Here is a 27182-nt window from a genome sequence, read left to right on the forward strand (position 1 = left end):
GCTTCTCCCTTACCCACAGTGCACCAACCCCAGTTACCTCAGATCTCGTTTGCCACTTTTCAGTGAAAGACATGGTTTCCAACACTTTTGAGCTATGTTAAGATCATTTGTGAAAACTTTGCTTATTTGCTTAATTCTCCCTTCTTTGTTTAGATTAACTATTTCCCTTGCCTATAACATTCCTTTTTGACTTGTCTCGTGCTAAATTTCTTAGTTTCCTTCTTTTTCTTGTACTCGCGTACCTCTTGATACTGTTGTTAGTATCTTTTCCTTAGTACTACATTTTATGTAGTTTCTCTAATACCATTGTTGGTAGCTGTTCTCTGCTCTTTTTTGTCTCCATGTAAAAAGAAAAATTGTAGTAGTAGAAATAGTTATACTTTTTCCCCTTTCTTGATTTTGTTGGCATGATAGTATGGTGGATAAAGTTCCAGCAGACTTTAAAAAATGTACTAAATGTGGGCATAAGCTCCCTTTATCAGATGCCCATACTTTGTGTATACTGCTTAGGACCGCTTCACTTACAAGAAGATTCTTCTATTTACCACAGGTTTAACCCCAGGGCTTTTGTTGAATGCAAGAATAAACTGATTCTTAAAGGTCTTTTGCCTTCATCTTTTGGAGAGGCTATATCTGGAGAGAAATCTCCAAAAAATAAGATTAAAACAAAACCCTGATCTCCAAAGCTGCCTTCTCCCTCCTCTGTTTTGGAGTCCTCAAAGAAGAGGTCTCACAAAGATCTGACTTCACCCTAGGATCTAAAGAAGCTGAAATTTTTTGACACTTTGGATCTGAGGAGACCAAAATTATGTTATACATCCTTCTCAGATCCAACACTGTCCTAGTCAGATCCAACTGTTTGTTCCCCTTCAACTTCTATTATTTTACCAGCAACTCTTTATTCACCATCTGTGGATCCTGTACTTTCTAGGGCACTTTCTCCATTTCTGGACAGACCCAGGTCTCCTTCGGTGTTTTCCACTCGTTCTTTCAGAAGTGTCACAGAAGATGATGCGGAAAGAGTGGTGAAGAAGATGCTCTCGGCTCAGGGTCAGATGTGTGTCCCCTCGGCTCCTGCCCCTCTGTTTTTTCTCTTACAACTCCACTACAAGTTCCTTCTCTGACTCCATGGCTTGTAGCTTCCCAGATCCGTCTGGCTGGGATCCAAGGATTGTGGATCGTAAGCATACTCTTGAGTGCTCCAGTCTCATCGGATCTGGAGAACTGTCAGAGCCAAAGCTTCTGTGTCAGATCTGAGGTGTTGCAGTCAACTCTGAGGCTTTCAGAGAGGTCTCTGTGCCTTGGATTCTTGGGATTGGAGAGCTCGACTCCTGCTTCCACCTCGGGGATTTTCCTTTGGAGGAGGGGAGGGCCATGGTCCAGAAGCTTGCATTCTCAGATCCGATGTCTTCTCTTTCTCTGAGGCAGTCTGCTTTCGAGGTTGTGAAGAGAATTTTCTCTGCCAAAACAGAATGGATGGATTCAGCTTCCTCTGATCCTAGACCTTCAACTCTGATGTCTGTGTTCAGAGTCTTACCATATCTTTCCACATGGACAAGCCAGTACCAGGTCCCCAGGCTTCCCTACAGGGAATCTTGATTTCTTCTTCTGATCTCTCTCCACATCATCCCATGGAGGAGGTCCCTCAGAAAAAGACATGCAAAAGGAAGCACCTCGACTCACCAGAAGAGCCCATCACAGAAGATATGAATTTTGATGAAGGTAAAGGGTCCCCACTGTCACTTCCTGAAGATGTATCATTTGGAGACATCATTAAAATTTTTAAACAGAGAGGTGGCTGAACACCCAGCAACCCATTGTCTGAGGAGTCCGTATTGCTGGAGGCCTTCGGTACTGGCCCATTTACCTCCTGGATGACTCTGCCCACTGATAAGCTCATTGAGATTATCTCTCAGCAGGCATGGAAGGAACTTGACACCATTGAACCTATACCTTGGAGACCAGATAAGATTGTGGCACCACCCATGGACAAGCAGTTTTGGAAAAAAGGGGTGCTTATTGATGCCATGGTTGTAGCGGTAGCAACCGAAATGTGTCTTGAGGAGAGTTCCACCGTCCATTCCACCAACAAGGAGCCACAGGCGATGGACAGATTTGGGAAATGTGTATGTGCTTCAGTGACCTTTGTTTCAAGGTCTCTGATTTATTTGGCACACTTTACAAGATTTCAGAGAGTTTTGATTAAGGAGTTATCAAATACCCTCTTAGGAGCTGTTTCTAAAGAAGTTAAGTCATCTGCGGCTATCCTGCAATCCATTTCTAATTCCTTCATGAGGTTGATTTCACATGTAGCAGAAGGAGCCTCAAGAGCAAGCGGGTTCATGCATTTCCATTAGGAGGCATGCTTGGATGCACTTCTGTGATATTGCAAAACCCTTCAAGTCCTCACTTGTCAATGCTTCCTTTGACGGTACATCTTTGTTTGGCCCCAAGGTGAAAGACACACTATCCATGTGTGAAAAGGATGAAAACACCCTGTCTGCTGTGGGTGTATGTTTTTCAATCCCTCAAAGATCCTTTTTCAGTTGTCAATGGGGTGGTTGAAAGATGTGGTTCAAGAAGTCTCAGGGTCCGTTCCAAGGCACATGCGGAGGAGGGTTCCCCAGAGGCAGAAGAGTGAACTCTAATGGATGACAATGCCCATGCTGCAGAGGTGGCCTACAAAACCAGGGGTCTAGATAATCCTCCTTTGAAAGACCCTACCAGCGCTCCAGAAAGGAGGCCCAATTGCAGTTGGGGGACGTTTATCCCAGCACCAGAGAACTTGGTTAGACTTAACAAGAGATACTTGGGTGCAGAGGATTATTTCTAGAGGTTATATAATTCCCTTTTCCCTTCCTCCTTCAAACTCAAGAAAAATCCCCAATGTTCCACCCAGTAAAAGGGAACACGCAGCAATTCAAATTCAAATGCTACTAGAAAAAAAAGTCATCCAAGAGGGCCCACCAGACCAGGTAGAATCTGGAACTTACTCAAGGTTCTTTGTAGTTCCAAGAAAACAGGGGACTGGAGACCAATTTTGGATCTCACCATTTTAAACAAGTCAGTTCAGCTAACCAAGTTTTGGATGGTCACAGTTAAGTCCATTCTCCCATTTCTGAGGAAGGACAACTGAATGCACTCAATAGGGCCTTCAGGATGCGTACTATCATATAAAGATGAACAGATGATCCAGAAGTTATTTACTTTTCTGGCTGGGAGCCAGTCATTACTAGTTCAAAGTTCTGCCCTTTGGACTCCCCACATCCCCCGGCTGTCTACCAAGTGCATGGCAGTAGTAGTAGCTCACTTGAGACTGCAAGGATTCTGTGTGTTTCCATATTTAGATGACTGGCTCATTTCCACTCTGACCAGACATCAACTGATAAAGGCAAGAGATCCAGGTTCTCCAGACTTGTTCTCTTCTGGGGATGACCATAAACTACAAAAAGTCTCAACTAAAACCAACTCAGTCTAGAATTCATTGGAGTGATACTCAACACAAAATCAACCATAGCTTCACTGCCACCCTCAAGAGTTCAGACCATAAGATCGTAGGTCAGAAAGATAAGTTGCAGTACCATGATTTCAGCACCACCTAGTCCTTCTGGCTCCATGTTGAGATATTCCTGGCTATGGCCTCAACCTCTGTCTGATGATATTAAGGCTAAGTTGATGGAAGCTCCTCTGGACAGCAAAGGTTTGGCTCTGCTGCAGCTGATTTGTTGAAGTCCCTGCAGAAGAAGGGCAAGGAGTTACAGGATCTGAAACATAATTTTGTTCCTCTGTGCCACAGTTCCAGAGAAACTATCCTAATAAACCGGGCTTTGTTAGAAGGCAGTCTCATCCTCCTAAAGGCAAGAAGGGTGGTAGGAGGGATCCCCCATCTAAGTCTACACAGACTCCTCCTGTTCAGATGCCTTCCTTTCTTGATAAACCAGGTGCTGTCTGACTATCTGGTTCTTCTCAGCCACATTTCTGTCTCACATAGTCTTTCTCTCTGTCTTCCTGTATGGTTAAGCATAACCCAGGATTCATGGGTTATTCCATCATTCACCAGGGGTATTTCATGGTTTGGAAATCAATGGGTGTTCCTCAGCCACCTCAAGACCAGTTGAGATCTTTTCCAGAGATCCTTCAGGGTTTTTTGATTCAGGGAACTATTCAAGAGGTTCCAGCTGCTGAAAGGGGGAAGGGGTTTTATTCCAGAATGTTTTTGGTCCCCAGGAAAGAGGGCACTTGGAGACCCGTTCTGGATTTTTCTCACCTGAATACTTTTCTGAAGGTTTCTTCCTTTCGAATGTTATCCCTTCAGACTTTGTTTCCTCTCTTGCTTCCTCAGGCCTTCAATGGTTTCTCTGCATCTCAAGAGTGCTCACCTCCATATCCCTATTCATTCCCTTTTCAGGAAGTTTTTATGTTTCTCTGTTGCTTCCTGGCATTTTCAGTTCTCTGCTTTGTCCTTTGGCCTCTCTACTTTCTCAAGAGTATTCACCAAATGTCTAGCTCCTGTAATTGCTTTTTGCAGGCTGAAAGACATTTAGGTCTTTCCTTAGACAATCTGCTTATTCAAGCCTCTTCTCCAGAGATTCTTGTACAGCACCTTCAGTGGGTCATCACTCTGTTGCAAAGCCTTGGAGGCTCACTGTAAATTTTCAGAAATCCTTCCTGTCTCTGTCACGGGATCATGCTTTTCTGGGATGCAGGATCCACACTACTCCTATGCTAGCATCCCTGCCTCCTCCCAAGGCTTTGAATCTGGTTTCCTTTTTTCAGTCCCTTCTTCCCTTGGCCTTGATTTCAGCCAGGGAATTTCTAAGGGTTCTGGGATTTATGGCATCCACTATCCTTATGCTTTCATTCGCCAGATTGCACATGAGAAATCTTCAGTGGTATCTAAAGTCACTTTGGCTTCAGCATGCACATCCTCTATAGTTTCCAATTTCCCTTCTTCTGTGTCTCAAGTTGGAATTTCATTGGTGGAGTCATCAACTGACTTTGAATCCAGGCCTTCAATTCTGGTTTCTGCTTCCCTCTTAGGAGGGGGTTGGGGATCTTCCTTCAGAAACCTAGAGGTGCAAGGTCTTTGGTCTCCTCAGCAGCAGAAGGAGCACATCAATATCAAGGAGATGGGAGTTCTTCTGTTGGCATTCACTACTTTTCATCCTCTGTTTTGTCCAGGGCCCCTAAAGATCTTTACAGACAACACAACAATGATATGGTACATCAGCAAACAAGGGGGAACAAGGTCCTATATGCTTTTCAGATTGGCACTCCGGGTTTGGGAGTTAGCAGTTCAGTACCAAGTCACACTTCAGTCAGTGTACATTTCCTCAAATCAGAACTTTGTGGAAGACTCCCTGAGCAGGTCCATAACACAACCTCATGAGTGGATGCTTAACATGGGTGTGTTTCTGGACATTATCCACCAGTGGGCTATTCCTCAAGTAGATCTCTTTGCCTCCCCTCTGAACAGGCATCTTCCTCAATTTTGTGCCAAGACTGCCCTATCTTTTTCATGGAAAGGAGGTGTTTCTTTATGCCTTCCCTCCCCTTCCTCTCATTCCAAAAGTTCTGTGCAAGATAAAACAAGATGCGCCCAAAATCTTGCTGGTGACTCCCTTTGGCCCAGACAGCATTAGTTCTTTCTTCTTCTGCACTTAGCCAAGAGCAATCATCACAAGTTACCTGTGACAGAGTGTATCTTCTCTCAGAAGATAAGGAATCTGTCATCCATCCCCACCTGTCCACGCTTCAGCTGACACTGTGGGTGATAGGATTTTGATTCCCTGTAGGCACCTTTTTTCTGAGGAAGTGCTTTGGTTTTTGCAGGAAGCCAGGAAACCCAGTACTAGGAAATCCTGCTTGTCCAAATTAAAGAGGTTTTCTGTTTGGTGTCTTTCTCTTAATCTGGACCCACTTACTTGTGGATGTTCCTTTGATTCTTTCTTATTTATGTGAATTGCTCAGTGCTGGGTTGGCATACTCTTCTATTAAAGCTCGCCTATCAGCTGTTTCTGCTCGACTGCCTTTAACTCCTCCTTTGGTCCTCTAGGTTCGTGGCCAAACAGTTTCTTAAAGGCATCCTTCATACTAGACCTCCCAGGAAACCTGTTCATCCTTCTTGGGATCTTAATTTTGTTTGAGAAATTGACTTCAGCTCCTTTTGAGACTGCAGCTTCAACTTCCTTACAGCATTGCTTTTGGAAGACTGTTCTTTTGTTGGTCCTTACTTGTGCCAGACAGGTGTCTGAGTTGCAAGCCCTTATGGCTGTTCTTTTTTTTTTTTTAGTTTACCAGTTTACCTGTCCTTCTTTTATGCCTAAGGTGGTGAATGAGTTGTCTCTTAATCAGTCTTTAATTTGCCCACTTTTCCCTTCTCCACAATCTGCTAGTGAGAAAGGCAAACTTTGGATGTGCATAGACAACTCAAATTTTATTTGGACAAAACTAAGATTTTAGAAAATATGATCATCTTTTTGCATCTTTTCATCCTAGATCATTAGGTTTTGGTGGTTACTAAGCAGACTATTTCCTCTTGGATTTCTAAAGCCATTTATTTTTGTTATTCTTATGGGAAGAACCTTCCTTCTGTGGTTAAGGCTTACTCTACTAAGGCTGTGGTTAAGGCTTACTCTACTAAGGCTGTGGCTTCTTCTGGTGCTTTTTTCTATCCTTGAGGCAAATACCTAGTCTTCGGTGCATACCTTTACCAAGCATTGCAAGTTGGATGTCATATCCAGGGCTAGAAATGGTTTTGCTAGTGCCCTTCTTCATGGGTTCCTAGAAGGGTCTGTTGGCCCTTCCTCCTTCCTGATCTTTGGCGCTCTCCCTCATGTTAAGAATACTACAGCAGTGAAATGGAAGGACATAGTACAGTTATGTAAAATCTTACCATAACAGTAGATGTCCTTCTCTTCACTGTTGCAGTATTTGCTTGCTCCCTCCCTCCTCCCCCTGGTCTTTTGTCCCTTTGGATGTGTATGTTACCCTCTGTATGCTATGGCTGGGTTCCTCGTTGGGGTCTCAGTTTTGAGGATGATGCATCTAGACATCAGCTTTATGCCCTGTGTCTTGTACAGGGAAGTATGCATGTGATGTATGGTGTGTCAATAACAACTTAAAGGCTTTGGTATGCTGGCCGGACGTCAGGCTGCCCTTGGCAGGGGATCCATCATATTAAGAATACTGCATCAGTGAAGAGAAGGACATATACTGTTATGGTAAGATTTTACACAACTGTAATTTGTGTAGAATATATGTTAAACTAACTTATTATTTTAAAAGTGTGTTCATGAACGTTTTGGTGACGTGTAGTTATCGAGGTACACTATTTGTTGATATGCCAAAACTGCTGATTTTTAAAATGAGTGAGGGCAACCATGGGTACAAGTTTTAAAACTTTGTTTAGAAGAACAGCTGTGTGTCATTCTGTCTCCTTTATCTTAGAATTTAATATTTAATGCCATATAATACAGTCTGAATTAAAAACCTTAACACCATTGCTGTCAAAGCTCCCATATACAGGTGAATAGAACTGTGGGGTAGGAAAAAGAATCCTTATGGTAGTTTCAGTGATGAAATGAGATTGCTTCCGTAGAGGCCTGTTTCCTTCCCTATTCTTCCAACTTGGAGATACAGCCACCATCTTAGCTTCTGCTTCCCATGAATGGCATTACGGGTGTTAAAGGTCAGTGATTTGAAACATGGTGATGAGTAAAGATTCCCCTAAAAAAAAAAAAAAAAAAATTTCTCAATCACTGGGATCATTGAAAAGAATTTCCATCTACAAGGTATTGGGGTAATATTTTTTCTCAGTTTGTCATGATTCATCTATAAAATTTAGTTACCTTAATTTTCTTGCTAAATTTATGTACCCATTTTCTTTGTATTTCCTGTAGATTATCCCTCATGTCACTGAATATTGTTGTATTATTCCCATGTAAGCAGTGCATTATATAATTTTTTAAAGATCTCCTATACTTTGATGTCCTTTAGTGATCTTTAAATATCAAATACTTGCTTTTTTGTGAAGTCTTGTTGCTTTTTTAATAACTGACCTTGTTGAAAAACTCTTACAGTTTAAACATAAGTATTTCAAACTCTACAAGTCGAATATCTAATTTGGCTTAAAATTCTTATAAATATACATTTTAGGAACATGGGACTAATACTAGGCAAGTGATTATGGGGACTGTAATACGCTTAGCAATATAAAACCTTAAGAAAATAAAATTAAAAGTTCTTGCAGCCTTGGCAAACACTTAATACTGCTTACCTCTCAAATTGAGAAAAAAGAACGGTCCAACTAACATGGACAAATCCAGTTTAAAAAAACGGACAAAACGTTTAATAAAATAGATAAGCACTTTCAAGCATTTCTTCAGATCGAAAATCACAAGCTACAAAGTAACACTTTAAACAGGAACACGCACATTGCATTCAGTAAAAACTATCCAATCAGAAAATACAAGGCGCATCTGACATAAGAGTAACACAGGTCTTAAAGGTACAGTCCCATTAAGCCCCAGGAGTCTTATCTGATTATAGCCTCATGATCCGCTTCATCTCAGCCAGTTCAGTACTAGGAACAATGCTACCTCTCCTCTTATTCTTCTTCACCAGCTGTAAAACCAAAAATAAAAAAGTGTGCCCTGGATTCACAGAAACATGTTTCATAAGCACATTTGCCATTTTCTTAAGCCAGATATCACTGACATGCTTCAAGATTCTTTAAAGGGTGTGTTACTTTTCCCCACATAAGTGAGGACATTTACTACAGGCTGCAAGATGCACCAAATCACAACTTCTGCAATCGGCATATAGCCTGGGACTGAAAGCAAACCCATTCAAAGGGTGCTGAAAAGGTTTAGCAGTATAACTACACTCTTTGCTTGAATGACAAGGGAAGGTCCCATCCCTCTCCGATCTCAGAGGACTATCATTGTCCAAACTAGGACCATAGCATAACTGTCTCTTCAGAGACATAGCATTCTTAATGTAGAAACTAAGTTTATTGCCTACCACTTCTTTAATGCACTCATCCATCTCAAGAACTGACGAGTTCTTTTGAACAATAACACACCCTACCAATGTTACTGGAGAAAGTCAGAATCACATGCACATTGTTGTTACTAGTGACATTTCACGTCACATTATATGATCTGGGTCCATTTCCCCTTCTGAAAAAAGGGTCCCATCCATGGTCCTGAGTGCCTACCCCTCATTCATCTGCCTTTGCACTTCTCTCTGTCGATACCTCTACTAATAAAATTGCTTTTCAAGTCCTCAAAGGCAGTATGGAATTTGGTCTTACCAATATGTAACCTAGAGGTTCTCAGAAACTGACCTTTAAGGGCATTATGGTATACATCAGTAGTGTGCATACTGGAGTGATGCAACAGGCTATTCCTCCAACACTCTTTCCTATACATTTCAGTATCAAATCCACCATTCTCGTTAATGGTCAGGAAAACATCCAAGAAATCTATGCTAACCTGCGACTGACTTTGGAGAAATAAATCTGAGAAAGGAGGTGCGGTCTAAAAATAAACTCATTAAGTCTTTCCAGTGTCCCATTCCATAACTGGAAGGTTTCACGAGAATGCTTATATTATTGAATGAAGCAAAAAAAATGCATTATTGTGCAATATATAGCCTTCCTCCCAGCTAGCCATAACCAGGTTAGCATAACTGTTCTCACATGGGATGCCCATTGCTACCCCTGTCTTCTTCATGAAAAAGCCATCATCGAACAGAAGAACATTATTCTCAAGAATAAGGTCTAGCAAAAAACAGATCAGAGTGATCCTATTATTTCCAAGGTCAGTCTTGCCTGTGAGATATGCTCTAATCATATCAACACCACCTTCATTGGATGTTGAAGTAAACAATGTGCAGATGTCCAAGGTTACTATATAGTAACCTGCAATTACCTCTCAAGTTGAGCAGGACCTTACATGATAAACCCAATATGTTTGTCTACCCATTCAGTCATTAAAACTAGCCTTAAAGGTACCCAAAGTAGTGCTTTCTTTATCCTGTCATGGTAACAGGAATAGATTCCTCCAGCGAGCTTTGTTTATGTTTTGGTGTAGATTTAGGTCCCTATTGTGTGGGTTTTAGTGGCACTGTTTTTTGTAACGAAGTAGGATATCAAATAGGATTGGGTCTTGGCTTGAAATCTAGACACAGGTCACCTTGCAGCAGCCAGTAGAAAACGAAGTATAAGGGGAGTCCTGGTATTCTTCAGAGACAGCTGAAGGATTTAAGACCTTTAATTTCTTGTTCAAAAATCTTTGGGGCCTTTCCAGTTGTGATATGCTTAGATTTGTACATACCAAAGGGGACATTGTATTTGACAGTGCGTCTCCTAAGGAAAAAATACATGGGTAAGATGACTTCTTTGGCTGTTGACGATATTCCCTTTAGTAATTCACTTAATCTGAAATTCCATACAGACCCCTCTGTTATTAATACGTTTATTATTTCCATATAAACATTAGAAACGGTGGCAGTACTGTTGCAATGGACCCTTAAAGTTCCCACATCCAGCATTAAACATTAAAGACCCTGTCTTCTTGTGCAACCTCAGTTTATATACCATTCTATTTCGTATAATTTTGATAAACAATTTAACTTCATCAGTTGATCTGATGATGTCCTTTTCATTCTTCCTCATGAATGGATCTAAGATCGATTCTCAGGTCTGAATAGGCCACATCCACAATACTTCAGATCCAAAACTCGAGCTGCTCCCTCTTCCCATAATGCTCTATTCTATCCCCAACTCTTCAGATCTCGTTTGCCGCCATTGAGATAGGACAAATGATCCAACTCGAGTGAGTAAACTCATTCTTTTTTGGGTATTATATTGCCTTTTCTTAACTTCAGATATTTTATTCAGGTTACCATTAACTTTCTGTTAGCTTTCCTTCTTCCCTCCAGTTTTCGCTGATGCAAGGGCCTTCCATTTTCCAGTTGTTTCTTTTCCATTAGTCTAGTACCATTTTTTGGTGCTTTGGCCTGTAATTGCAGTTTATATATATGTTAAAAAGTAGAGTATTATTGTACTACAGCTTTCTTCAGGTTTCCCTTTTCTTGCCTGTTTTAACCCATTTTTCTGTTTAGGGTTACTACACGTTATCTTCATAGAAAATGTCTGAGAAATCAGAGAAACCAGCTGGTTTCAAAAAACGCACTTCTTGTGGGTGTAAGATACCCAACTCTGCCCACAAGAAGTTTGTATATTGTCTCAAGAGCTGCCCACCTGGATTTGTCTTGCACTGTTTGTGTGGCATTTAACCTTAGGGTGCTCTCAGACAGGAGAAACAAATTAATATTAAGACTTATACCTGCTGATACTGGGGCTCACACCCCCACTAAGGCTTCGCGACCCATCTCAGTCTCAGAAAAGACCTAGTCTGATATCTCCGAGGGGTTCCAAGTGGAACCTGCTGAAAAGTTAAAGAAATTCGTGGATACTAAGATCTTTGGCTGACCCTGGGATCCACAACACTGTTCGGATCTGACTGGTACAGCTCATATCGCCTGTTCCATCAACCTCCTCCTCGGATCCTAAACCCACAGTTGCGACCAGCAGAGGTCAAACACCCAAAGTCGTGCTAAAGCCAGTCTCTCCATCCCTGCCATCGAAATTATTTGGAACTCTGAGGAAGCATTGTAGGCCCCTGTCCATTGCTTTATCCAGATCTTTGAGGAGTTTGACAGAGGCAAACATGGACAGGATGATGCAGAGTTTTCTCAGTGTTCAGATCCAGATGGGAGTCCTCCCAACTCCATCTCCTATTGGATCCATGAGTGCCACTGCCTAACCGACTATTTCTCCTTCTCCAATCCGACCTGTGGTCTTCGAGTCTCAGAATCGAAGGTCCTCCAGAGGTTTGGCATCAGATCTGAGGAACCTTCCCTCCTCTACTCTGACAGTGTCCCTAATCATCCCTGCTCTGACACCTTCGGATCAGGCCGGTTTTAGAATCCGAGAGGTCAGCGCTGGGTCTGAGGGTTTGCATTCGGTTCCTACTTTGTCAGATCCATCCCTTTCCCTCGGTGCCTCGAGCCTGGACTGCTTGTGTCCAGTTCCCTCTGCAAGGCTTGGATCCGGGGTTGACCTCATCCCTTCTTTTTCAGTGGGTTCGGCTCTAAGGAGGGGTGTTGAGGTCTCCCGGGTCCAACAGCCTTTCAGGTAGTCAAAAGGGCTTTCCCTTTGCATAAAGGGCCATCTTCTCTGATCTTAGATCCTATCCCTCATTGAGTTCGAGCTCCGAGTCCATCATTTCTGCTCTTAAGGGCCAGACAGTTCCGGGAAGCCTTTACACAGGTTCCTCATAGGGACCCCCCCCCCTTCTGACACCTCTCCCAACCACCCAATGGAAGAGGTACCTCAGAAGAGAAAATATAAGAGGTGACACATAAACTCCCATATGGAGTCTCTCACGGAAGACACCAATTTTGATGAGGGAAAAGGATCCCTCAAACAAAAATGTGGCTAGTCTTCCCAATTGCCTTCTCCTGAGGAATCTGTGTTAATGGAGGCCTTTGGGGCTGGCCCATCTATGTCTTGGGTGAACCCCCCCCCCCCCTCGGTGGATGAACTTATTGACTTGGCTTACTGTTGGGCTTGGGAGGAACCAGACACTATTGAACCCATCCCAAAGTTCCCGGACAAATTCTTAGTTCCTCCTTCAGACAGACCTCACTGGAGCAAGGAAATCCCAGTTGATGCCATTGTGATGGCAGCAGCCACTAAGAAAGAGCTCGTTGAACAAAGCTCTTCTGTCCACCCACCGAACAGTGAGTCCAGAGCGATGGACAGGTTTGGAAAGTGTGTGTACACCTTGGCTACTTTTACTCTGTAGTCGTTGAACTGCCAGCCACACTTCACCTGTTTGCAGAGAGAGATTTGATCAAGGAGCTTTCCAACTCTCTCTCTCTCTCTCTCTCTGAGTACATGTCTGAGTAGAACCTCAGGAAGGTCTCTCCTCAACTGGCCACTCTTTTGTCCATTTCCAATGCATTGATAATCTCCCATGGGGCAAAGGGTACCTCACAAGCAGCTGGTTCAGGCATAACCATTATGAGACATGCCTGGATGAGGCTATGTAACTTTGCGGAATGCTTGAAGATGTCATTTGTTAATGCCTCCTTTGATGTTTCTTTTTTGTTTAGACCATCGGTGAAAGATGTGCTCACCCATAGGGAGCAAAAAGGAATGAAGCTATCTACCACTGGAATCAAGATGTTCTTCATCTCACATTGCTGCAGTCCTTACACTTGGGTAGTCCGCTGTCCTCGGTCGGCCCGAATATCAAAGTATTAGGCTGACGTCGGTCAAGGCGCATAAGACTGACATCAGGACGTCAGGGTACATATGCGCATGACCGACGTCATATCCTCAGTCTTTTTTTTGCCGCATGGTCCGATGCAGAAGCAGCGTTGCAAGTGCCGTTCGGCGTTCTGAAATTTTTCGAAGTCGGAGTTTCAGACCGAGTCAAAGTTGGCTAAGTACCCCGTTGGGGAATATTTTGTTTTTTTCTTGCCTCAGTGGTTTACCGGATGTCAGAAAAAGTGAATAACTGTATTTCTTGTGGGAAGCAAATACCGCATAGAGATTATCATACTTTGTGTATTCCTTGTTTGGGGCCTGAGCACGACATTGTTGGGTGTCGCTTTTGTGCTAGGTTCAATAAGCGCACTATTAAGCGAAGGTTAGATTGTGCTAGGTTGGTCTTCGGGAAGCGGTGCAATTATAAGATGCCGTCGGATGCTCCGACGCCCGCTTCTTCGAAGAAGCGCAAAGACAAAGCAGCTAAACCCAGGCAGGAAGAGTCGTCCGTACCGGACGCCGGTTCTTTAGAGGCGTCAGTGGAACCGGTGGTTCCACCGGAGGCTTCTCTGGAGTCCCAGGGAGAGACTTTGATTTTGCAGGATGTGGCCTCTCAGGAGGCAGGTCAGGCTGAAGGGGCTTCTCAGGTTACTGTACTCCCCTCCCTTCCTAGGGTGGTTCGGCCCTCTCCTTCTGTTTCTAAGGCTTCTCCCAGAGGCAGGCCAGGTTTAGCTTCTGTTGGTGTCACCCCTGGTTCTTCAGGATCTGTGCCCAAGAAGCACATGCTTAAAATGGCAGAAGATTTAATTACTTTGATTAGAGGTTCTTTGCCCCCTCCTGATAAGAGGCCTAGGGTGGAACCAGAGTTGGGGAGTTTTGAGCAGGCTTCAGATGTTTCAGAGTCTTGACTGAAGACTTGCAGGAGTACTCTCCTTATTCTGATTCTGATGCAGATGATTCGACTCCTTCTGCTTCTCCTCCAGAGGATTTTTCTTTTTCACAGACTCTTCATTCCATGAGGGAACATTTTAAGTGGGAAGGTCAGGACTTCTCTGATTCCAGGAAAAGGCTTAGGGAATTTTGCTTTACCCCAGCATAGGCCTTTGGCTATACCACCTGTTCTGGATGTTGTGGAAGATGTGTTTGCAGAGGCTTCACTTAATCCTGATTCTTTGCCTCCTGCTCCTGTTAAACCGGATAGGTATTACAGGGTGCCTGAAGCTCATAAATATCTTTATAAGAGTCCTAGGGCGGACCCAGAAACTGTTAGTCAGGGACCTAAGGGTGTCAAGGCCTCTGTTGTAAAAATCCGGTTCCTCCAGATAAAGAGGCCAGAGCTTTGGATAGATGGGGAAAGAAAGTCTATACTTCTTCCACCTTAGCTATGAGGGCTTTGAATTGCCAGTTTCACATGTTGAAATATCAAAACTATCTTCTTTCTCAATTGAAGTCTAAGGTAGATGCTCTGGCGGAAGGCATTGAGTGTAAAGAATTACAAGATTTGGTACATGTCTCTGAACAGGTGGGTAAGCATTCTTTACAATGTGGTTTTGATGCTGTACAGGCCTCGTCTAGGGTGGCTGCCACTGGGTCAGTTCTTCGCAGGCACGCCTGGCTGAGGGATCAGAATTTATCTGACCATGTTAAGACAAGGATTTTGGATGCTCCTTTACAGTCTGATTTGTTGTTTGGTTCACCTGTGGAGTCAGTCTTGAAGAAAATGGAAGACAAGGCTAAGTCTATGCAGGCTGTTAAAGATTTTTTGCAAGTCCAGCCTCCGAAGTTTAGTAGGAATTGGCCTGCTAAGGGGTGGACGTACCCTTCTTATGATTCACAGTCTAGGGGTAGATCTAGACGTGGTAGGGGCAGAGCTCAGAGCTCCTTCAGACCTAGAACAGGGAGTTCTCCTGCACAATCTTTGGGTGAGGGCAGGGGCCAGTCCTTCCGTAAACAGGCCCAATGACCTACCCTTTCAGCTGCCAGATCCTTCTTGCCTGGCAGCACCTTTGGGAGGAAGGTTGGCACTCTTCAAGGAAAACTGGAGTTTGATTACCCAAGACAGATGGGTATTGGATATCATACACCAAGGTTACAGGTTTTATTTCCATACCTTGCCTCCTTTCAAAGGCATGCCGGACGTTCCTCCTCAGCAAAGACTAGAGGCTCACAAACAAATTTCTCTGCTGCTCCAAATAGGGGCCATACAACCGGTCCCTCTGCCAGAAGTGGGCCTAGGATTTTATTCTCGCCTGTTCCTAGTACCAAAGAAGGGGAACACGTGGAGACCAATTTTGGATTTATCTATCCTCAACACTTATCTGGACATTCCCAAGTTCAAAATGTTGACGTTACAACAGCTTTTACCTCTGCTGGGCAAAGATCACTGGATGGTGACTCTGGATCTCAAGGAGGCTTACCTTCATGTTCCTATCAGGCTAAGTTGCAGGAAGTATCTGCGTTTTCGGGCTGGGACTTCTCATTATCAGTTCTCTGCATTGCCCTTTGGCTTATCTACTGCCCAGAGTGTTCACGAAGGTTCTGGCTCCAGTGATAGCTTTCTTCAGGCTAAGAGGAATACAGATCTATCCTTATTTGGACGATTGCCTGATTCTGGCTCAAGGAAAGGACGAACTTCTTCATCATTTACACTATGTGATAGCAGTGCTAAGATGCCTGGGGTATTCTGTGAACGAAATAAAGTCCAGTCTAGTACCCTCTCAGGACATGTGCTTTCTGGGTGTGAGACTGAATACAGCATCCCAGATGGCCTTTTTGATCCCGGACAAACAAAAGAATCTTTCTCATTACTTCCATCAATTGTCTCATCAGTCCAGGCTGACTGCAAGGACAGTCCTTCAAGCCTTGGGGTTCATGGCATCTTGTATTTTGGTGCTTCCCAATGCCAAACTGCATATGAGGAAGCTACAATGGTATCTCAAAAATGTATGGACACAGCACTGCCAAGATATGGACACTGTCATTCAGATAATACCTTGCATTCAAAAGGAATTTTTGTGGTGGGCTCAGGAATGTCACCTAAACAAGGGACTCTCTGTGACCCGGCCAGAGGCGAGTCAGATTCTACCGACAGATGCCTCAGACAAAGCTTGGGGAGCTCATCTAAATGGAAAATGGATACAAGACACGTGGCCTGCCAGACTTCTACATCTACATATCAACTTGAAGGAGATGTTAGCAGTCCAATTTGCTTTAATAGCTTTCAAGGATTTACTTCTTCCAGGGCAGGTGTTGGTTCTAACAGACAACACAACTGTCATGTGGTACATCAACAAGCAAGGGGGAACACATTCTTATCCTCTATGCAGACAAGCAATGATTTTGTGGGAGACTGCTCTCAGTTTACAGCTAAATCTTCAGGCAAGGTTTCTGCCGGGAGCACAGAACTCCTTAGCAGATGTGTTGAGCAGACAAATTATGGATCCCCACGAGTGGAAATTGGATCCTCATGTATTTCAGAAATTGACAGTGTTATGGGGAACTCCAGACATAGATCTGTTCGCTTCTCCACTAAACTACCAGCTGCCAAAGTTTTGCACAAAAAGGTTTCATCCCACAGCTTGGAAAGTGGATGCTCTTTCATTCAATTGGAGCAATCTTCATGTGTATGCCTTTCCACCTCTGCCTCTCCTCCCAAAGGTACTTCTGAAGGTCAGACAGGACAAGCCAAAGATGATTTTAATAGCTCCAGATTGGCCTCGTCAGCACTGGTACCCACTACTGAGAAGTCTGGTGGGAGCCTCCATGGCCTTTACCTTGATTCCACACCTGCTGTCTCAGGAGAACAGTCATTTACTCAATGTCAAACTTCACTCTCTTCACCTGACAGCCTGGCATATTCTGTTTTAAACCCTGGAGGGTCTCAGCTTCCACAGCAAGTTTTGAATGTTATTTTGGAGGCCAGAAGGCCTAGTACAAGGAAAGTGTACGCAGATAAATGGAAGAGATTTTTATTTTGGAGTGCAGCAAAGGCATTTGATGTTTCTAAGCCTAATTTAAGTGTGGCTCTTCAATATCTTACTGAGTTACTGGACAAGGGTTTGTCCTTCTCTTCTATTAAGGTTCATGCTGCAGCAATTTCTGCTCACTATGACTGTGACCCACCATTGTTTTCTCATCCTTTGTTTAAGCAATTCCTTAGAGGGGCAAAGAATATAAGACCCCACGGAGAGCTCCTACTCCTGCTTGGGATCTCAATTTTGTGTTGGAGAAACTTACTCTACAACCTTTTGAGCCTGCAGCTACTGCTGAGTTGAAATATTTATCATGGAAGACTGCTTTTTTGTTGGCCATTACCTCTGCGAGAAGGGTTTCTGAATTACAGGCCCTTATGGCGGTTGAGCCTTTCTTAATTTTCCATAAGGATAGGGTATCTTTGCGTACTAATCCTTCCTTTATGCCTAAAGTGGTTTCTAGTGTGGCTTTAAACCAAACTATTCATTTGCCTACTTTTTATGCAAACCGGCAAAAATAAAGGGGAAAAGATTTTGCACACTTTGGATATACACAGGCAGTTGCGATATTATTTGAGCAGAACTAAAGGGTTCAGGCAGTCTCAGCAGTTATTTGTTTCATTTGCTTTGGGTTCTCAGGGCAAGCCTGTGTCAAAACAAACTATTTCTAAGTGGATTGGGTTTTGTATTGCTTTCTGTTATTCCCATCATGGTAAGGAGATTCCAGCTGGGATTAGGCCTCATTCCACTAGGGCTACTGCCACTTCTACAGCTTTTTTAAGGGGGGTGGCCACTAAAGATATTTTGGAGGCAGCTACTTGGAGTTCAGTGCATACTTTCTCAAAGCATTACCACCTTCCACTTTATTCTAAATCTAGGGCTGGTTTTGCCACTGCAATTTTACAGGGCATTTTGGCAGCTCCTACTGCTTTATAGTTTTGCCATCCTCCCTTACCTCTGCTTTGGGATTCTACCCAAGTGTAAGGACTGCAGCAATGTGAGATGAAGAACATAGTACAGTTTTGTACCTACCATAAATGTAGATGTTCGAAGATCCACATTGCTGCAGTCCAATTTACCCTCCCTCCTTCCCCTCTGTAGTTAGAGGCGGTTGTGTGGTTTGGGTTGTACATTTTGTGGATATTGTATATATTGTACATATGATTAGTATTAGGGTGGTTGGTTGTTTTTTGCTGTCTTTTGGTTTTGACCTTTCCTTTTAGGGTCTTCTGACATCTGGGGCAAGAAAAGACTGAGGATATGACGTCGGTCATGCGCATATGTACCCTGACGTCCTGATGTCAGTCTTATGCGCCTTGACCGACGTCAGCCTAATACTTTGATATTCGGGCCGACCGAGGACAGCGGACTACCCAAGTGTAAGGACTGCAGCAATGTGGATCTTCGAACATCTACATTTATGGTAGGTACAAAACTGTACTTTTTCTACCCCACAGCATTCCTTCTCTAGGAATCAGCGGGTGGTGAGAAAATGTGGTTCCATAAATCTCAATGACCTTTTCAGGACTCACGCAGGGCTACTTCCTCCAGATGCAGAGGAGGAGGTGTCAATGGAAGACATCACCCCCAAGGCAGAGGGGGTCCACAAAATAAGGGCTTCAGAGGCACCTTTTTCTGAGAGGCCCTATCAGCAGTCCTGAAGTGTTGCCCGACTATCCACTTCTGGAGGCAGTCGGGGGTAACCTTTTCCTGCACCTGGATGCCTGGACAAACATTACAAACAAATCCTGGATGCTAAAAATCATATCCAGAGGTTATTACATCCCCTTTTTACTTCCACCTCCTGCACAGAGGAAGAAACTCCCTGACATTCCACCCTGTTAGAGGGAGAACACAGCTCGGGAAATACAAAAGCTGCTGCAAAGCGAGTCATCCAGGAGGTTGCACCTGAACAGATTGGATTAGGAACTTATTCCCGATTCTTTTTAATGACAAAGAAAACAGGAGGACCCAAGACCAGTTTTGGATCTAAGCAATTTGAACCAGTTTGTGAAGAAGTCAAAGTTCCGAATGGTTACAGTTCAATCCATCCTCCCTCTTCTGCACTAGGATGATTGGATGTGCTTTATAGATCTCCAGGATGCATACCATCACATCAAAGTAGGTGCTCCAGGAGACATCTACACTTTCAGCTGGGAGCCCATCACTACCAGTTCAGAGCACTGCTCTTTGGGCTCATGTCAGCCCCCTTGCTGTTCACCAAATGCATGGCAGTGGTGGTAGCTCACTTGAGACTCAAAGGATACCAGGTGTTTCCCTGTTTGGATGATTGGCTCCTCACCGCACCATCCATGCATCAACCTCTACAAGCCAGGGATCATCTGCTCCAGATCTCCAGTGACATGGGCATCTCAGTCAACCATGTCAAACTGAACATAACCCCTGCTCAGACTCTAGAATTTATATGAACTCAACTGAATACTACGACTCAAATGGCATCATTACCTCTTCGTTGCATCACATCATTGGGAAATCAGATGTGGGCCATACTATCTCATCCGGTCCTTCCAGCAAAACTAGTACTTCAAGCTCTGGGATCGATGTTGGCTACCATTCTTCTAGTTCCTCTAGCAAGATTTTTCATGCGAGTACTCCATTGGACATTGGCGGTGTAGTGGTCCATTCTTTACCAGCCTCGATCACTACCTAAAAGACTTGCTCCAATCTGCAAATGTCATGTATACTGGTGGATTCAATCAGACTATCTGTTTCTGGGCAGACCATTCTGACTTCCTCCCCCAATCACCACACTGACCACAGACACTTACCAACTGGGGTGGGGGTGAGACATTTTCCTGGAAAGATGGTCCAAGGCACATGGTCCACCTCAGAGACCAATTTGCATATCATTGTCCTAGAGATGAGAGCAGTCCTCCTAACATTACAAGCCTTCCAGGATGTTCTCCCTCTAGGGATGATTGCAATCCACACGGACATTTCACTGGTTTGGTACATCAACAGACAGGAGGAACCCTTTCCTATCCTTTGTGCAGAGAGGCCATAAGGGTCTGGAAGTGGGCGATCTCTTCAGACCACTTGCTCATTAAAGTGCATATACCTCGGAAAATGAATGCACTTGCAGACGAGCTCAGCAGATCCATTTTGATCTCTCACAAGTGGTCCCTCAATCAGACAATTGCGAATTTGATCTTCAGCTGCTGGGGTCAGCCTTGCTGCGACCTATTTGCCTATTTTTAAAAAATAGGACACATTTATATAGTCACTCAGTAAGTTCCCCAGTTATTTCCATAACTCACAATATAATTAAGTGACAGAGAAATGCCATGCTGTAGCACTTTACTAAGAAATAATCTACATGTCCATTGTTTTCAGTGTACGTAGCATTACTTTCTCTAGACAGTTCCTTTATTGCCATCAAATATAACTTGCAATAATTCATTTAGTTATTCAGTCAGTTAAACAAATGCATCCTTTCCTTCTGTTGCCAGCAGAACGTAACTGAACTTACCCTTTTCTGTCTTGATTATCATGTTCTTCCCATTCGTCTTTCACATCCACAAGACACCTAGAATCAGTTATCCTAATAGAGCTTGTTCCAGTTCATCACTGCCCTCAGTGAATTGCAGCAGACTTTCAGCTTAGACTTCACTGTTTTTGCACAAGGAAATACTAGTCCTCTGGAAAAATAATTTTAGGACAATTGGGAAATTTTGTTAATACTTGAGCTTTCTTCCTTTCACATTCCTTGATCACCTTTGTAAGTGGTAGTCTCTTTTGCAATGTGGCTACAAAAATCATGGTCTATAAATATCAGAATATTGACTGCCTTTCCACTGCACATTTCTTTCCCTGCTGCCACAAAAACTTGTTCCTTTTCATGTCGTATAGAAAATGTACTTTTTGCATACTCATTATGATGCACTATTACAGATATAGCAAAAAGCATGAGATTTGCAACAAAGCAGTTGAAATATACTGGTTAGTAGTTTATACCGGTCAGCAGTTGTAACACTGAAAATGAAAATAAATTGAGACTGGAATGCACAAAGGTGACTGGGATGTATTTTCTGGATTTTATCAAAGCAGCAATGGCTGTTTGGACTGTGTGCGTGAAGAAGTCACTTGGAATTGAGTGTGTTTTTGTTAGTTGCCATTTAACTTTAGCTGAATAGATGTTTTTGTCCAGTTGATGAAAGGCAACCAGTAAACATGTTTCAGTAAAATCTAGACAATACATCCCCCTGTATTGATGAAATCCAGACCGTCTATCCTGCCTTTCCTCAGGCACTCCACTCTATCCCAAATACTTCTTGCCTTGTATTCCCATTTTTCTAAATGTTGATTAGTAATAAACTGCCTACCCATATGTCTTCACTGCACTCTGACATATCTCCTGAACTTTTTCACTTTATTGGCAATATGAATTATAGTGGTTAGGAAAAACATCCAGATTCACAACTGCATATGCCTCCAGCATATCCCACCAACAGCCTTACTAAATGCCTCAAATCATGCAAAATCACAGTTATTGTTTCCAGTGTCCTTTATATTAAGACCCGTTATGCCTTTTTGTCATTTTTCAGATAAGGCCACGGCTTCTCGATCAACCTTGCATTTAACCACTTCTTCCAAAAGTACATCCTGTTCCCTTTTCTCCAATTCCTGTGCCATTAGAGAATTTAGGATACTTTCACACACCATTGCAGTTAAATTGTCATCAAATTAACTTTAAACAGTAAAAAATACACTTTTAAGATTTCAAGACAGAGCAACCAGCAGACGCATTAACCGCGTGATGTACTTCTGGATATTCCCTGCTTGCTTTATTTACTTGTAGAAGAGTATTCTCAAAGAAAGTTATTACCATTGAGTGAAGTACTCACCATAGCAGCAGCGCTTTAAGGAAGGTGCAAACTCCTTTCTGTCCTAATTTCTGGATTTGAGCCTTTGTATTAATGGTAACCTACTGTCTGTCTTCTGTATACAACTACATTGTGGTTATAGTATTGTCTGTATCACTGATACATTACTACAAGCTACACATTTTTTGTAAATTTTTATGACTGACACTGGAAGAGCAGCAGTGAGTCATTGCCACAAAATATGGGACAAAAAGACCGCTTGGAAATCTCTTATTAAACAAGACATCCTTTGTAAAAAGTGACATGAGTACACACATACATTAATAAAAAAAGAAAAACATATCAGAATTTCCATTATTTTCAGACAGTATACATATATGTTTTAAAACACAAAAATAAATGGGGGGAAAGGGGGTATGGATATATATATATATATATATATATATATATATATATATATATATATATATATATATATATATATATATGTGTGTGTGTATATATATATATATATATGTGTGTGTGTGTGTGTATATATATATATATATATATATATATTTTTTTTTTTACAATTTTCATTCACACCAACATGACATAAATTGCTCAATTCTTGCCTTTCTTTAAATTTCATTCCCCCTCCTGAACATTATCCTGCATGTTTTGTTCCCACAAATTGTATATTTCTGTGTAATTTGTTCCATCCCTTTTCTGAAGATCTTACCTTGCAGTCTCTCCTTTGTAATTTTCACTGCTTTAGTTTTGCTTGGTTCAGATTTTGATTTCTATTTTGTAGTAGTTGCTTTTTTGGCAAACAGTAGCATTAAACTTAGTAAAACCTTAGTGTGTTTAGCCAGTTTTATTTATTTATTTAACATTTATTTACTGGGAAGATCCGACTTGGAATGAAGCCAATTTTCAGTGGAGGCCTGGGGAGAAACGCTCCAGACACATCTTGTTTCCCAGCTCAAGTGAATGTCCTTAGTTGCAAGCATACCATCCCCCTGACAAGTACTCTGTAGAGAATTTTTAAAATTGGCCAACTCATTGCATTCCCAAAAAACATGTTCCCAAGTACCTCTCTCTTTCCCATCACATGTCCAGTATTTGCTGTCTGAGGGGAAAAAAAACTCTGGAACATACCTCTCAACTCTACATATTTTCGCAGAATGTCCAGATTTTTGTCTCGTATTTTTGGTTTGTTTCTCATACAATTGTGGTTTTCTGGCAAGTCATTGGCAAATCATTGAGGACCTTTAAGGTAAGAAAATAATGGCAGACAGCTCAGTTATAGACTTCATGCCCTTCAGAAAATTCATACTAATGCAAAACGTGTTATTTTATCAACTTTCTAAAATTGTAAGAGCAATATTTAAAAAAGTGTCCCTATTTTTGGGCATTTGTCCCACCATTATTTATGGCTTTTCCCCGATTTCTTGCTCTTAGAGGTTAAAGGATATGCTTTGGAATCTGCCTGGGATGTAAAAAAAAAAAAAAAAATGCAAACAGTTCCCTTCAAAAATCCAAACCCTTCTGGGTTGCATACTTGGGAACCATACAGATATCCTCCCACTGCTCCTTTTTGTAAATTGTCTTCTCAGTCTTTTCTAATTTCTTCTGATTAATTCTAAAGTTATCATAAAATATTTTACGTGCCCTACTAATCATCCCTTTTTAGCAGCTGCTTCTGTTCCTAGACTCAACTAAAAACTCAGATTTGCATGTCTTTGACTTAGCACTCCCCTATCCCTTTTCTCTTTGCCTATACTCTGTCATTTTTATTAGGGAGGGCAGTGCCTAACCTACACATGGATAAACTTTTTAATGATACCTTTCTAAAAGCTTTAGTAAAAGACTGATTAATTTTTGAATGGGTAATATAGCTTAGAGTTTGCAGTTAAGATGAGAGTTTTGAAAACACTCCACTATGAAAAAGCGAGCTTACTGTATATTCTAGTTTGTTGTAAAGGAAGGCCTACAAAATTTTTTTTACCTAATGAAATGTTATGGGGTAACATTATCCTCAAATGTTGTATTACCAGCATAAGAGTTTTTCTGCAAGAGCTGTCACAGCAAGAACCTGACAGTTACATTACCACTGTAATAAATAGTTGTTTGTAAGACCTGCAGTATTCCCTTATTTTGTTAGCCGTAGCATTTCTTTGTTATTGTTTTAATATGTCACGGTATTTCCTAATTTCTCTCTCTTTCTCCATCTCTCCAGATATCTATATTTGCTGTTTTCTGAAGATGATCATATTCCATTTGATCACTGGGTTTTTAACACAGAAGCTCATCCACTTCCAATCATTCGCAAAGAAGATGCAACTCTAAAAGAAAAATCAGTATAAAAAAAACAGCATTGTTAATGTAACACTTTTTTATCCTAGGCGATACGAGGCTTCATTTTGAATATTTTTCCAGTGAAAGGGGCATATGAGGTATCCTGCAATCATATAAGGAAACTGGCACGTTTTTAATCCTAAATTGTAAGTGCCACCTGTTTTGCAGTCAATACTACTTACAGATTTGGACTGAGACATGAGCTTTTTATTTTAAAAATGTTCATATCCGTTTATTGCCTCAGCTTGCTGAAGCACTTTCTCTTTTAATTTTGAACTCTTGCAGCTAAGAAAAGGAAAGTTTAGTACTATGTTTACCATCTTTGCTAAGTAGAACAGAACGGTCTGCATGTGACCTGTTTTGTAGCATTTTTTACCTTTCTGCTATAAAAAGACTGCAAAATAAAATTCTCCTCTGTGAGGAGACTATTGTTGCATCAAGCTGTAAAATAGTTGCAGTGTCACAAGAAGCCATATATGAATCAACTTTAAAGAGCTTGTTGTTTTGTTGAATCTGTATGTTTCCATCTGTATACCATCAAGTGCAAATCACTAAACTGTGAGAACGTTATATTATGCGGGTTGATTTCTTTTCCTCTTGATTGTATTGTTTTATGACTGTGTATGGTTTGAAAGGTGTTTATTGTTGCTCACTGAAAATAATATGGACAAGTGGAGCATTTCCAGCTGCGGCAGGAGGGCTTCTTGTTTTTGTTAAGATAATAGTTTCCTTTCAAGCTCAGGTAGATTTTTGCAATTATTCCTTCTCCAGTCATAAGATTTTGGCTGCAAATTTACAAATCTTTTTAAAAATAATTACACTATTTTATTTTTGGCAAAATGTTGTTTCCTTCTAGCCTAAGTAAAATGGTATGCCCTTAAACAGAAATCATTGTTAGGAATTGTGTAGGTGGCTTTGGGTGTACTATCTCCGCAAATGTGTGTGAGGCAAGTTAGTTATCCTTATAACTTGAACATGCAATTTCTTCGATCCCCAATGTTTTGTTGTAGTGCATTCTGCTGCATTAAATGAGACTTTGTAAAATATTGCTTTACTGTAACAGCATACAGATCATTGGCATTCTGTTAGTGCATAACGAAGACAAATGAAACTGCTTTTGTTTGTGCCCTAATGTTGGTTTTCTCTACTGCAGATGTATAAATTTATTTTGTGTAGATAAAATAAGCACAAAGCATTTGCCTTTGCAAACTGAAACCACTAGCCTTTCCTTCAGTGTTTAGAACAGACATACACATGAGTGTGTATGTGTAGTGAAGCATTGTTACATATTTTACTGATGAGCCATTTTATTCATATATCTTTTGTTTGTATTTCCTGTACATTCCATTGTATTTGCAATTTACAATGTTTTCATATTGCCTTTTAATGTGGTTAGTAGTGAAGTATGTGATTATATGGTTGGGAGTTTGCATAATGGTTAAGGTATTTACCTCACAGGTACAAGGTAGAGGGTTTAATTCTCAGTTTTGAAGGGTAATTGGCTAGGCTTAAAATGACCTGCAAAAGCAGTTAGCCTAGTACTTGCTTATGAACCTATGGTATGGTCATGCACTTCTACAGGTTTTGTATATTCAGGTTTATTGCATTTACTACAGAAGGATTATATATATAAGTACATATGATTTGTATGTATGGGATCACAAAGGCATATGTAGTCACAGTTTTGTATGCCTTAGCTCCATGAGCAAAATGTGGAATTGTTGCTGTTGAATTACATGCACTAACGATCAGCAATGTTAAGAGTGCTGCTTGAATATTGCTGCAGAGGTGTGCTGTAAATCCTTGCAGATGTTCTGTTCCAAAACTAAAGGTGTCAGTATCTTTCATTAAATGTTCCCATTGCCATGCTATGTTTGTGTACCTGGGAATGTTTTTTTTTGTTTCAGAGCCAGCTGATTTTGCAGACCTAGGGTTGAATGCACATTCTTATTACGAGGCTGCCACTGTTCAGTGTAAGCTTTTTAACCAAATGCAGAGGAAAATATAAGAAAGCTTTTCGCCATTTTCGCTAAGATCAAGTGTACACTGATCTTTTTTCCTGTAAAATTAACAACTGCTTTCATCTTTTGTGGAGGTTGAGACAATATAAAGGAATCATTGCTATACTACATCTGCAGTTCAGTCAGTGTCTTGTGTTTACATTCTCAGATCTGAAAAAGTAATTATGATTTGAACATCTTGTTCAGAAACATTAACTTGTATTTTAATAGGATGTCCTCTTCAGTGGTAAAGTTTAAGTTCAATGTTTCATAATTTCATATTTCTGAATTTGTATAAATTACCTTCTTGGTCTGTACATATTCCATTTGGACTTTACCACCTTTATATGAATCTTAAGATATTGTGGAGTATATAATAAAGATGCATAATTTCTAATGACTATATTTGTAATATTTCTCATTTGTAAATAAAGCTTTGTAATATATGCTGTATTGTCTTCCTTTTTGGTGTGGAAGTCTTGTCTTGTTTTTTTATCATCAAAACATTAAACTTCAGCACACTTTGAGGGTGCTTTCAGCAATATTATCCTAGATTTTATCAGATGCGAAGAATAGTTCTTCATTCACAGTGTTAACATTTTTGTCATCTGATCTGTTCAGTACCAGTCTCTGCTTCCCATGCCCTTAGCTCCTTCCAGTAGCACTTTTCATTTCTAAGGAG

At 41.5% G+C, this 27182-nt stretch overlaps 1 protein-coding gene across 1 annotated transcript in view; it reads left to right on the top strand.

Annotated features, from left to right (window-relative positions):
- The window catches only part of MAN1A1 (mannosidase alpha class 1A member 1), an 884250-nt gene extending 857304 nt beyond the window's left edge, over positions 1 to 26946 (top strand). Inside the window, exon 14 of the mRNA XM_044074409.1 lies at positions 24382 to 26946. Coding sequence (XP_043930344.1) covers positions 24382 to 24508 — 127 coding nt within the window. The 3' untranslated portion in view covers positions 24509 to 26946. The remainder of the gene's footprint in view (positions 1 to 24381) is intronic.
- The last annotated feature ends 236 nt before the right edge of the window (positions 26947 to 27182 follow it).

This window comes from Protopterus annectens, chromosome 1.part1 (genome assembly GCF_019279795.1).
Source record: "Protopterus annectens isolate FY-2018-M chromosome 1.part1, PAN1.0, whole genome shotgun sequence".
NCBI lineage: Eukaryota > Metazoa > Chordata > Ceratodontiformes > Protopteridae > Protopterus > Protopterus annectens.